The sequence below is a fragment of the Leptidea sinapis genome, chromosome 34, assembly GCF_905404315.1.
Source record: "Leptidea sinapis chromosome 34, ilLepSina1.1, whole genome shotgun sequence".
Classification (NCBI taxonomy): domain Eukaryota; kingdom Metazoa; phylum Arthropoda; class Insecta; order Lepidoptera; family Pieridae; genus Leptidea; species Leptidea sinapis.
The window spans coordinates 164,361-179,173 of NC_066298.1; the positions used below are offsets into that span (position 1 = coordinate 164,361).

At 34.9% G+C, this 14,813-nt stretch overlaps 1 protein-coding gene across 5 annotated transcripts in view; it reads right to left on the reverse strand.

Moving 5' to 3' along the window:
* The window catches only part of LOC126974882 (sulfotransferase 1E1-like), a 63,432-nt gene that overhangs the window by 43,691 nt on the left and 4,928 nt on the right, over positions 1-14,813 (reverse strand). For all 5 annotated transcript variants that reach the window (XM_050822585.1, XM_050822584.1, XM_050822583.1 and 2 more), the window contains exon 2: positions 4,041-4,133. In XM_050822585.1, coding sequence (XP_050678542.1) covers positions 4,041-4,133 — 93 coding nt within the window. The remainder of the gene's footprint in view (positions 1-4,040; positions 4,134-14,813) is intronic.

Below are 14,813 nucleotides of genomic sequence, written 5' to 3' on the forward strand. Positions count from 1 at the left end.
AACAAACTTTTGTCTGAAATCGAGACTATGCTTTGCAAAGTCTCAGAATGGGACCGACATAATTTAGTCCAATTCAACTCCAAGAGAGATCACTCCTCTAACTGCCACAGCCTGTATTGGCATACTTGGCGTCGATATATCGAGCGACGTTCAGTTCCGTGGTCACTTGGAAGAGAAGGCCAAACTGGCCTCTAAAAAGCTTGGTGTACTCAGTAAGGCGAGACAGTACTTCACTAAAAGCCACCGCCTGCAACTTTATAAGGCGCAAATTCGGCCTCACATGGAGTACTGCTCTCACCACTGGGCGAGTGCTCCCCAGTACCAGCTTCTTCCATTTGACCGCATACAACGAAGAGCGGCTCGAATCATCGACGATCAAGTCATCTCCGATCGGCTTGATTCTCTAGCATTGCGTAGAGATGTGGGTTGTCTCCGCATCTTCTACCGCATTTATCACGGGGAGTGCTCAGAGGAGCTGTTCGGGTTGATTCCAGCGGCCGAATTCCACTATCGGACATTACGTGCAAAGTACCATCCGCATCACGTGGACGTCTAGCGTTCCACAACCGCGCGTTTTGTTCGAAATTTCTTGCCTCGCACAGCCACTTTGTGGAATCAACTACCGGCAGCGGTCTTGCCGAACAGATACGACTTAGGGACCTTCAAGAAAAAAGCATACTCCCACCTTAAAGGCCGGCAACGCCTTTCTTGACACACCTGTTGTTGCGGATGTCCATGGGCGGTTGCCTCACCTCTCCCCATCCCGTGAGCCTCTTGCCCGTTTGCCCCCTCTCATATAAAAAAAAATGATATGTTGTGATCATTATCTGACTAATTACGATGTGTTGCGATCATTAACTAATTACGATATGTTGTAATCATTAACTAATAACGATATGTTGTGATCATTACCTGACTAATTGCGATATGTTGTGATCATTTACTAATTACGATTTGTTGTGATCATAACCTAACTAATTACGTTATATTGTCATCATAAACTAATAACGATATGATGTGATCATTAACTAATTACGATATGTGTTGATCAATAACTAATTACGATATGTTGTGATCATTACCTGACTTATTACGATATGTTGTGATTATTAACTTATTACGATATGGTGTGATCATTAACTAATTACGATATGTTGTGATCATTACCTGACTAATTACGATATGTTGTGATCATTAACTAATTACGATATGTTGTGATCATTAACTAATTACGATATGTTGTGATCATTACCTGACTTATTACGATATGTTGTGATTATTAACTTATTACGATATGGTGTGATCATTAACTAATTACGATATGTTGTGATCATTACCTGACTAATTACGATATGTTGTGATCATTAACTAATTACGATATGTTGTGATCATTAACTAATTACGATATTTTGTGATCATTAACTTATTACGATATGTTGTGATCATTAACTAATTACGATATTTTGTGATCATTAACTTATTACGATATGTTGTGATCATTAACTAATTACGATATTTTGTGATCATTAACTAATTACGATATGTTGTGATCATTAACTAATTACGATATTTTGTGATCATTAACTTATTACGATATATTGTGATCATTAACTAATTACGATATTTTGTGATCATTAACTTATTACGATATGTTGTGATCATTAACTAATTACGATATTTTGTGATCATTAACTAATTACGATATGTTGTGATCATTAAATAATTACGATATGTTGTGATCATTAAATAATTACGATATGTACTGATCATTACCTGACTAATTACGATATGTTGTGATCATTACCTGACTAATTACGATATGTTGTGATCATTAACTAATTACGATATTTTGTGATCATTAACTTATTACGATAATTTGTGATCATTGACTAATTACGATATGTTGTGATCATTAAATAATTACGATATGTACTGATCATTACCTGACTAATAACGATATGTTGTGATCATTACCTGACTAATTACGATATGTTGTGATCATTACCTGACTAATTACGATATGTTGTGATCATTAACTAATTACGATATTTTGTGATCATTAACTTATTACGATAATTTGTGATCATTGACTAATTACGATATTTTGTGATCATTAACTAATTACGATATGTTGAGATCATTAACTAATTACGATATGTTGTGATCATTAAATAATTACGATATGTTGTGATCATTAAATAATTACGATATGTACTGATCATTACCTGACTAATAACGATATGTTGTGATCATTACCTGACTAATTACGATATGTTGTGATCATTACCTGACTAATTACGATATGTTGTGATCATTAACTAATTACGATATTTTGTGATCATTAACTTATTACGATAATTTGTGATCATTGACTAATTACGATATTTTGTGATCATTAACTAATTACGATATGTTGAGATCATTAACTAATTACGATATTTTGTGATCATTAACTAATTACGATATGTTGAGATCATTAACTAATTACGATATGTTGTGATCATTAACTAATTACGATATGTTGTGATCATTAACTAATTACGATATTTTGTGATCATTAACTTATTACGATATGTTGTGATCATTAACTAATTACGATATTTTGTGATCATTAACTTATTACGATATGTTGTGATCATTAACTAATTACGATATTTTGTGATCATTAACTAATTACGATATGTTGTGATCATTAACTAATTACGATATTTTGTGATCATTAACTTATTACGATATATTGTGATCATTAACTAATTACGATATTTTGTGATCATTAACTTATTACGATATGTTGTGATCATTAACTAATTACGATATTTTGTGATCATTAACTAATTACGATATGTTGTGATCATTAAATAATTACGATATGTTGTGATCATTAAATAATTACGATATGTACTGATCATTACCTGACTAATAACGATATGTTGTGATCATTACCTGACTAATTACGATATGTTGTGATCATTACCTGACTAATTACGATATGTTGTGATCATTAACTAATTACGATATTTTGTGATCATTAACTTATTACGATAATTTGTGATCATTGACTAATTACGATATTTTGTGATCATTAACTAATTACGATATGTTGAGATCATTAACTAATTACGATATGTTGTGATCATTATCTAATAACGATATGATGTGATCATTAACTAATTACGATATGATGTGATCATTAACTAATTAGGATGTGTTGTGATCATTAACTAATTACGATATTTACTGATCATTACCTGACTAATTACGATATGTTGTGATCATTACCTGACTAATTACGATATGTTGTGATCATTAACTAATTACAATATGTTGTGATCATTACCTGACTAATTACAATATGTTGTGATCATTACCTGACTAATTACGATATGTTGCGATCATTACCTGATAATCACAATATGTTGTGATCATTACCTGACTAATTACGATATCTTGTGATCATTACCTGACTAATTACAATATGTTGTGATCATTACCTGACTAATTACGATATGTTGTGATCATTACCTGACTAATTACAATATGTTGTGATCATTACCTGACTAATTTCGATATGTTGTGATCATTACCTGATTAATTACAATATATTGTGATCATTACCTGACTAATTACGATATGTTGTGATCATTAACTAATTACGATATGTTGTGATCATCATAATGCTACGAAAGTCACATCGCTTATCTAATCTGTCAGTTAATAATTATTTCCCAATCTTTTAAACTGCTTGGTTTAACAAAACACTCGCAACAACATTTTTGACAATTGGCACTATACATTTTATATGTTTAGTTTTCGTGCAATTCAACAATAAGTTATCGGCGCTAAACCAGTACACGATGTCAGATAGAAAGAACATTGTATAGTTCGTCATACGTAAAAATACAAAATACGGTAATAGTTACAAGCAACCGAAGCCTTTGGATCAGTAACATCGTATTTACATTATAAGAAACTTATTAAAAATATTAATTTTACAATTTTCTCAAAAACGTTAAAAAAACATTTAGTATAATGAGACTCACCATTGTAGATGCTTGCAACTTTTTTATTTTCCTCTTCACTTAACCTCTCAATCTCATACGGAAAATGTTTTGTTGTATTCGATCCCATCTTCACTGAAATATATCTAATTGTTAGCTACACCCCTGAGCGACAGTTATCAGGTGATAGAAGTTAATATAATTATCAAACACCAGATAAACTTTACCTTTAACCATACTTTCTTTTGTGGCTTATCGCTATTTTATTGAACCGGTACTAATCAGATAAGACACTTAGTATATTTTGCAGTGGAAAATTGTTGAAAATTACATATTCAAAAGTCATACTAATAAAGAATATTTTCTAATTTGGTCGGGAAATATTCACTGTAATTGCTTCCTTGTTTAGTACAATAAAGTTTCTTACTTTGAAGATATTAGAAGTCAGATTCATTATCTGTTGGAAATCTTAAAGGTTTGAAGTACATTTATTGTTCCTTCAGAAGTGATCTTTGAGCTCATTCCAATAATAAGAAGCTAACCTATCTTCGTTGCGCTACCACATACCGGGAAGCAATAGGTGATGACAAATTGAGCCAAAACGGTGTATATTTTATTAAGAACAGTGCTATTCATAAAGTGCCGCAGACATTTAAAAATCCAAGTAAATTTTCTCAATCTGGTAACGAGCGGATTGATTTAGGGGTCCCAGCCTAACTTCCGGTCAATCAGGATGCTGAGATATTTGGTACAATAAACCTTTTCTATGGGGGGACGACTACAAGTCACATCGTTTGAGCTGGAGTATGAATGGATTCTGATATAGAAGTCTTGACCGGGCTGGTGTGTATCATATGGAAAGAAACATATTTTGTTTTTGATATATTTAGAAACAAGATTTTGGCTATGACAATTTACTTAGTTAGATTTCGGGAGCGAGCGAAAGGATTTGTAAAAATAGAAATTAAAATTAATATTTTAGAATCGAAATAAGAGTTTATTATTTACGAACCGGGCTTTCAGAGTTTGATGCAAGACTGATCTTAATAACTAAAATATAAATGCAGAATGTAACTTAAAACTATCTTACCAGCTACTGTTATAATAACAAGTCGCCCGGAAATGCCGACTGATAACAGAAGTGCTGCGTTAGGCTCTACCGCAGCGTGAGAGCTTAAGGCTCTGTTGCACTATGGGATAGGATATATAACTCCTCCCCCCTTGGACCGAAGTTATCGGAAGTGCAGCTTTTCGAGAACTTCGGAAAGTTCTTTTAACGAAATGTTTCATACCAAATATACTCTAATTATTGAGAATAATAGAGTTAACCCATTTATAATAAGGGCCTATGATTAACTCTATTTTCCTCCTGATGTACCGGATTGATTTCAGTTTCTTTTGAATGACAATCCTGCTTCCTACAAAGCTTCGTTTTTATTACAGAGGAATACTTATACATAATTAAAATTAGTGACAATAAGATGACGATCGCGTACAACGAGTAAATAGCGACACTATTTGATTCACTTATTTCATTTTTTACACTGGTTACACTTTTTTTCAGTACATAGTTCAAATGTTGAATATCATCCAATCTGATGCCTTTTAAGACTACAGGTTCCATATCTGCGGCATGTGAGATTTGTTCCCGTAAATCAGGTAAGTTAATAATGGGTATAGGCATATAGCTCGTTTGTAGAGAGTAAGAACGCCGGTTTTGGATTTGGATAGAGTCTATGGAGATATTGCATTGTTCTCCTATGGTTATAATATATGTTCCCCGTATACGCTCCTTTGAATCTTCATTGTCACAAGTTTGAGATATGAGTTTGTAATATTTGGAGTATACTATCCAACCATTTGGGGCAATTCTTTCGATTTTCAGGTTTTCAGACTCTACCTGGCGTGATGAACAGCGTGATAGGTTATGGTGGTACTTCATGAGTTGCTCGATACAGGTTTCCTCCGCATATTGAACGAGTTTATTTTCAGAGCAGAGGTATTCTTTAGCTGTGATCTCCTGGCACGGTTGTTCTATCGGACGGTATCGAACACCTTCTACTAATATGTATGGAAATTCAGGAATAACAATAAAGGTGTGGTTATTGGAATCGTTGGACATAGGGAGGGAGTACAATTTATAATAATTATAAGTAACATTATCAATAAGTGGAACTTCAATAATAAACGTTATTTGGTTATACTTAAAGTAAGATTTTACAGACAATGATTCCTCTATATTCATTAAGTTTCGTTCATTTACAGAATACATCAAGTTATCATATTTCATAATATGTTTCAACAGTTCTAATAATTCAGCAGAATTAATAACAGACTTGTGTAAAACAGACACTTTACTGAATGCTAAGGCTGTTTCTATTTCACTAAGTTTTACATAGATTGTTCTAAAGTTTACTATAAACTGATTAAGTAGTCCAGATACAAGAGTCATATAGATGAAATTATTGTCCTTGCCTGTAAGATCTTTTACAAGATTTTCAATTAGTTTTATACGTGCATTCATTTTCTTAGTGTTTTTATCAATTGTCTTGGTAGAGTTCAGAAAGTGATCCAACATTTCAGATATCACAGTAAATTTGTTAGAGATTGCTTGTTCTCTGGTTCGAATATTACTAATTATGTCGTCGTACCTAACTGCATCTTCGTGATTGATGTTTCCGGTTATAACTTTGATTATAGAGCCTAAGGGATTTACTAACCCACGTTTGTATCTTTTGGAAGGGACTAATTCTCGTAATTTTTCTAGAGTCTCATTTTGAATATATTCTACCTATGTTTTAAGGCTCATGAACTCATCTGCATATAATTTATTCGGGTGTATCTTTTTACTAAATTCAAAATATTTTTGGACATTGAAAGAAAGGTCCGTACAAATGCCTGTAAGGTTGATATATTTTAACTATTGGCCATTTATCGTGCTGTATAAAAGCTCGACCTAACTTCACCGGTAGAATACCAGGGTTTTGATTAATCTTTACTGCTTGAAGGGCCTGGTTTGGGGGATGCTGGTTGGCAAGGGCCTGATTCGTCGTTATCCATATCCCCAGGAGTAGACACCACCTGTGGAGGACGTATTATATTTTTAATTGGAACTTTTGTGATTCTATTTCTCAGTTTTATTGGAACAACATTGCGATCTATCTGACCAGTAACGACTCCTTTTTGGAACCTAGGTTTATCTTTAGCTTGTCTTTTGTTAACGTGTTTAGCAAAAATAGTTTGTCCTGATACTAACGATGGTCCAGATTCACCACCTCGCTTGTTATTAATATTTTCTTTTTGGGGTTCTAGTTTTTCTGAAAGATATTTGTAAAGTGTTTGAGTTCTTTTCTTATGGTCTTTAATTAATTGTTGTCTGTAGGCTTTGTCAAAGTCATAGTCGAATGTAGAGTTTAATTCAGTGTGACCAAATACAACTTCGAATGCTGATAAGTCTGTCGCGCTGTGTATTGTATTATTGTAAGCCAAAATGGAATACGTCATTACAGATGCTGCATCTGTGTATTTTCTTTCATATTTAGCCAATCGGTAAATTTCTATTATTGTGGAATGAAACCGTTCTATCAAACCCAAAGAGTTCGGGTTGTTGGGTGTACCTATGGGTAGCTTAATTTTATATAATTCTGCCAGTTCTCTGAATAATGCGTTATTGAACTCGGTTCCAGGATCCGAACTAATTTTCTGGGGAATACCGTAAAAAGAAATTAAAGTATTTGATAAGTGCTCTTACTACTTCTGGTGTTGACCTTGATGGAATTTCTATAGCTTGTCTGGGACAAGCTATAGTCACAATAGCTCTTTGTTCCTGTTCATCCTCAATATAAACCACACGCTCAGTACATTCGTAAAAGTTAACCATACCCTTTTTAAATAATGAAACGATGTTATTGCTGAAATCTTTTCTATGTTCAGGATTCTCAAAATAAATGAAATATTTCGTTTTCGGGTTTATATAATTCTTTAAAAATGATTTGATAAGTTCAAGGTTGTGTAGGGGTAGAAATACCTCTAACACTTGTTGTTTGTCTCTAGATATATCTTTCACTTGGGTTTAATTATGAAACCAGTTAAATGCAAGTATCTGGTTTGGTTTTGTATCTATAGCTTCGTTTAGGAGAGGTATTCCATGAGAATCAAGATCCTTAGCCGAATGAATTGTTTGAGTGGAAGTAGATTCAGATGATACGGGATACGTTGATGGTTGTTCGACCATATCTATGTCTGAAATCGTTGCAGGACTAGCTGTTGCTGTTCTGTCGGAGTCAGATATTGAAATGGTCTTAGAGTCGTCAGAATTTCTTCTTTTTGAAATGTCGGTAATTTGTATAGTCACGTCTTCCAAATAGCTTTGGGGTCGTTTTTCTTTCTCGTCTACTTACTACGTCGTTAACAATCATTGAGGTATCGTCGGCTTCGTCGGCTCCAAGTGCGTTGAGTCTAATGCGAGATAACACGTCTGCGTCTACGTTTTCTTTCCCATTTTTATATATTACACAGATGTCATATTCTTGCAAGCGCAAGCGCCAACGCGTTAACTTACTATTAGGTTCTTTAAGTTGGTAAAGCCAAACTAACGTGTGGTCAGTGTATATGTCGAATTTATGTCCATATAAATATGATCGAAAGTGTTTTCTGGCCCATATGATTGCTAACAACTCGCGTTCAATGGTACTATATCTTCTTTCGGTATCTGTTAAAGTCCTGCTGGCATAGGCTATCGGCTTGTCACCACCTATGGGGCCTTGTGATAATACAGCGCCAATTGCAACTTCGGATGCGCCAGTTAGATTTCGGGAGCGAGCGATTGGGGCATTAATAAGAATTTCTCTTAATTTTTCGAAAGCTTCCGTATACTTTGATATATAACTACTTTCTTACCTTTTTTTAGACACGCTGTCAATGGTTGTGTAATTTTGGAAAAGTCCTTGATAAATCGTCTATAGTATCCAACAAAACCCAGGAATTGTTTTATTTCTGTCTGTGTTTGTGGCATGGGGTACTTGAGAACTGCTTGTATTTTGTCGTTGTTAGGTCGGAGTCCGTCTTTGGTCAATGTATGTCCTAAGTACTGCACTTTCCTACGTAAAAATTCAGACTTGTCCAATTGAACTTTTAAATTCGTTTGACGAAGTCTGTCGAACACGGTACGTAACTTTTGAATATGCTCTACTAATCTGTTTGAATATATACGTATATCGTCTAGGTATACTAGGCAGTGTATACTTTGCAACCCTCTCAACACGTCATCCATCGTACGTTGGAAGGTCGCTGGTGCTGTTTTTAGACCAAAAGGCATTCGGAGAAATTCGTAATGACCATTTTGAGTAGAGAATCCTGTTTTCTTAGTGTCAAAAATTTCAATTTGATGGAAACCGGAAGCTAAATCTAACGTTGTAAAATATATAGTATTTTATATTTTATTTATTTTGTATTTTATTATATATAGTATTTCCCAAGTTTGTCAAACAAATCGCATATGTTAGGAAGTGGGTACTTTTCGTCAATCGTTATGTCATTTAGTCGGCGATAGTCTATTACCATTCTATATTTCACCTTACCGGAAGCATCTGCCTTTTTGGGAACCAAATGAACAGAGGCATTCTATGGCGAATATGATTCCTGAATTACGTTGTCCTTGAGAAGCTTTTCGACCTGACGTTTGATTTCCTCAGTTTGTGCTGGTGGTTGTCTATATGGCTTAATATAAATTGGGTCTTCGTTTGTGGTCCTAATATGATGTTTTACCTGATTTGTAAAGGTCAAGGGTAACTCTTCACAATAAAATATGTCTTTGTATTCTATACACAATTTTTGTAGGGTGTCACGTTCCTCGTGGTTTAAATGTTCTAGTCGTAATTTTGATGAGTTATCTGTCAATAGTGAGTAAATCTCAACGTCTGTCAAGTTAGTTGTAATATTTACGAAACACTCGTCGTTATAGAATTCAGTAACCTTAAAAGGGGCTGTAATGGTCAACTTCATTTGAAAGTCAGTTGTCAGCTGTGTGTCAGTTGTCAATGACAGTGGGTGCAAAATAGTTTTCGTATTTAACAGTTGCAGTTGGCAATCGGACCCCATCTCGAAACTGCTTGTAATCTAAAATTGCAAGGCCATCTTTTTGATTTACAGGAAGTCTCACTCTATGTTCCGTACGTGGGTCTAATAGAAGTTTATGGTCAGTATTGTAAACTATGTGAATGTTTGCGCTGTTAGTTTTTAGTGTCTTATCCTTCAAAGATATGTCAGCGCTAAGTCGAGATATAAGGTCCATACCAATCAGTCCGTCATAACTATGGTCAACGTTATATATATAAAATTTATGATAGCCACTATCGTTAAAAATTGAAAAAAGAGGAATATTAGCCACTTCATGGTGAACACTAGAAGCATGTGTACTTGTGTCTGTAAATGGTTCATATTGTTTTGCATCAGCGAAATATGCTTCCGCCTTTTCGGGATTTATGAAAGACCTTGTGCTTCCTGTATCTAGCATAAATTTACCATTTATATCAGGTACATATATATAAGGATGTCTTAAGTTAGCGTCATAATTAAGCTCTATCATCTCTGGTATACTTGGATCGAATTTATTTGAAAATTTTGCACATCGTTTGAATCCTCTTTATTTTCAGTAGATTGTGGACCATCTACTTTTTCGCTGTATTCTGCGTCGGGGCACTGATCTGCACAACCATCGCTAGAATACATGTTCGTATAATCGTAATCGTAGTCATAGTCGGTCGTCATATTATAAAAAATATTATCATTGTAAGCATTGTATGGATTATAATATTGTTGCTCATCACCTAAATAAAGCTCATTTACAGGGAATCCTTGTTGTGGCTTTGCCGGTGCTGGGGCAGATCTCATGGTCACGTCGCGATCGTTCAAAACAGCCTTTTGTGGCTGGTATCCTGAAGGTTGAGGGTGTCTGTAACCAAACTGTCCTACCTGGGGTCTAAAGCCAAATTGTTGAGGTTGTTGGGGGTGTCTATACCCGAATTGAACCGGAGGCCTGTATCCAAATTGATTCAACTGAGGTCGCAAACCATTCTGCTGATTTGGAATAATATTTGGGCGCACAAAATTTTGATTAGGTATGCCGAATTTAAATTGAGGTTGATTTACGAGAGGCCTGAAATTTTTATTGTATTGCAATGGAGGCTGTGTTAAAATAGGTTTCGGATTCGATGAATTAAAAGCAAAGTCTTTATCGCGTGATGGCAATAACGTACTTTGCGAACGGTGTTGCAACATCCTACTGAACATTTAGTGAAAAAAACATTTAGTGAAGTATTATTATAAATAACATGTTTAGCTTCTCTTAATGTCGTGGAACTATTCTGATTAACTTTCGACATTAATATCGCACAAATATCCTGTTTGCGACTGCATGATTCTAAATATGACTCATTTTGTTTAATTTTTAAGGTTTCCAATTCTATCGCCACGCACTCCTCACTCCTGGGATCTCCGAAATGTTGAATCAACAAGGATTTTAATTCGTTATAAGTATAAAAGTCGCCTCTTTCACTTATAAGGGCTGCCGCTTTTCCTTTAATTTACTCGTAATTATTTGCATTAAAAATTCATTCCGCTCTACGGTTCCTTGATATCGTTCGATAACATATTTGCACTTTCGTAAGAATAAGCTTAGTAAATTAGTTTCACCGCTATAATCAGGAATTAAATTTAGCACGTCCCGGGTATTGCTGTCTCCGCCTGAGACATTATCGAGGGGGAGCAAACAGGCACAGCTGCTGCCGCCTCCGCCGTAGTACGACCTTGACTCATTTTTTTTAACTATTAAAATAAAATATAAAAGCACGTTAAAGTTAATAATTAATAATGTAATTAATTAATTGAAATTTCAATCTAAAAATAATATAAAATTCCAAGATTAAATACTAATCATATGAAAAACTTATAAGAAAATGTAGAACGTTACTAACTTAATAAAGTAAAGATGCTATTCACTTTAATATTAAACAAGAACACACACGAGTTAAAATTCTATTAACACAAATGTGTAGGGGAAGGGAGTATAAGGGTACTCACTGTCCAACCGCCTTATAAACTAGCACCATCTCTGCTCACTTGCGTTATTTTAGGCGATATCTTAACTAATTTATTTGGTTCGAGGATTGCCTTGATAGAGCGCCGTACTGATGTTAAGTAACAACAACTCTATGTATAGTCACCACTCGCGAAATACTATTCTACACGAGCTTTCCACTTTTCACAGTCTTCACACGCGTAACTTTCGCGAAGGCAACAACCAGAAATCCTACCGGCTGCGCCAGTTAGATTTCGGGAGCGAGCGATTGGGTTTAAAAAATAGAAATTAAAATTAATATTTAAGAATCGAAATAAGAGTTTATTATTTACGACCCGAGCTTATAAAGTTTGATGCTAGACTGATCTTAATAACTAAAATATAAATGCAGAATGTAACTTAAAACTATCTTACCAGCTACTGTTATAATAACATGTCGCCCGGAAGGGCCGACTGATAACAGAAGTGCTGCGTTAGGCTCTACCGCAGCGTGAGAGCTTTAGGCTCTGTTGCACTATGGGATAGGATATATAACTACTTACAAAATATTACTACAAATATTTATTTACAAGCTGACCATGGCCCATCTCAGCCATCCTCTCTAAATAAGCTAACGTTAGGGAATCTGAAAGGCTTGAAAAACATTACCTTCAGTAATGATCTGTGTGCTCGCTCAAGGTCAAGGTTTTACTTGGTTTTACTTGTTCCGCCCCACACAAGTATACACTAGACTATAACAGATAGATTTCAAAACTGGCTTATTAAATATGTATGTCTTAACGACTTTAATATGTATATTACTAGCCTTACGCTAATCTTAATTTGTTCCATAGATTTAGAATATTCTCGTGTATGGATGACCCGACAGCCCAATGTTGCGTGTCCAATTTTTATGTATCAATGTGTGCGTTACGTAGTGTTGTACCGTATACTTTATAGGACTATCGATGATTGCATCTTGCCGTTAAGAAATAAATTTTAATTTAATATAGACTGTGTTTATTCTCAGATTACCTATTCTTGCCATAAATACTGAAACAAAGAAAAAAAAATTCTATTTCAAATACCTAACTAAACCATCACTGAAGTCGGATAGTGCCCACGTTGCACTCTGTCGCCTAATTGGGAAGATTCCTTAGAGCTTTCAACATAAATACGGTCATTTGTTTGAATAAAATGTTGCTCAATTGTAAAAAAAATCTCATCCGTAAACATAATTTTTTTGTGACCTCTTTGCGTACCGCTTCAGTAGTTGTTTCGATTTTACCACCCTATTCGATTTTAAATTTTTTGTTATGAAATGACCAGTAAGTCTGTAAGAATAGGCTGCAAGACCTAAGTCATCTTTCAAAAGACGCGACATGGTTCTAGGTGCTACCATACTTCCAGAGATAAAATATTGTAACGGGCGGAGTGGAGTGGTGCGGTAATCGGAGGAGGGGTGAAGGGTGCAGCAGAGGAGACTGGCGGGAGAGGCGAGGAGAGGAGAGGGGATGATATAAAATGGCGTGATTAGTAGCGGATCGTGCATTATTTTTCTAAAATTTTTGTAATAAGTTTACTGTAATTGAAAAAATACTAAATTTTTCTTATTCTTTTATTTTTATTTAAATCTACGTAGAAGTTCTTATTTTTTTTAATTAATTTAAAATCAAGGTTCAGAAGTGGCATATTTACCACGTGCTAAGAAGATGAAGCGTTTCTGGCGTCATTATTCTGGTAATAGTACAAAATCCAAGAAAATAAGAAGTAATGAACACGTGAGTAACAATGAAGATAATAACTCCCCGAAAGTGTTGATACCATAATATCCCAAAAGATTAGTGAAGTAATTAGTAAATTTCAAAATAACAATAATTCGAGGGTAGATAAATTACTCCATACGGATAAATTAATTCCTGAATTTGATCCTGAAAATCGTGATATGAACGTGCAGAATTGGTTAAAGAAAATTGATCAATTAGGAAATACATATTTACGATTGGTCCGAAGAAGTAAAATCATTTCACCTTCAATCTAAATTACAAGGTCAAGCACGGGTGTGGTTTAACCGCTTGGATTCCTATAACTATTCATGGGACGAGTGGAAAAACCTTCTCACAAGAGCTATTCCCCGTCACCACGATTATGCAACTCTATTGGAGGAATTAATGAACCGTAAGAAATTGCCTAAAGAATCTATTAAGAAGTATTTTTAAGAAAAGTTAACCATGTGTTACAGATGCCAGCTAAGTGATAAGGCTGCTATTTCGTGTATTATTAGAGGGCTACCACACGAGTTGCATGCTTACGCTCAGGCATACCAGTACTCGAGTCCCGACGAGTTGTACGAGGGATTTTTGTCAGCCGTTGATAATTACCAAATGACGCAGGTAACCAAGTGCTTAGTAAGTAACAGGAACATAACATCTCGGCCGACGGAAGCATCTGGTAGTAAAAATGCTCGTCAGCAACCTATATGCTATCGATGCAATGAAGTTGGACACATTGCTCCCGAGTGTAGCGCACCGGACAAACGTAAGTGTTATAGATGTGGGAAGCAAGGCCATGTTGCCACGAATTGTAAACAAGAACCTGCGCCAAATGCAAGCAATAAAAGTCACGAAGAAAGTACAAGTCTTATTGAATCTAAATGACAATTATAAAAGAAGGGTAAAAGTAAATGGAGTTCTCGTTAAATCTTTTATCGATACCGGAAGTGAATTATATGTGATTACGAACACCGCTGCAGATGCAAT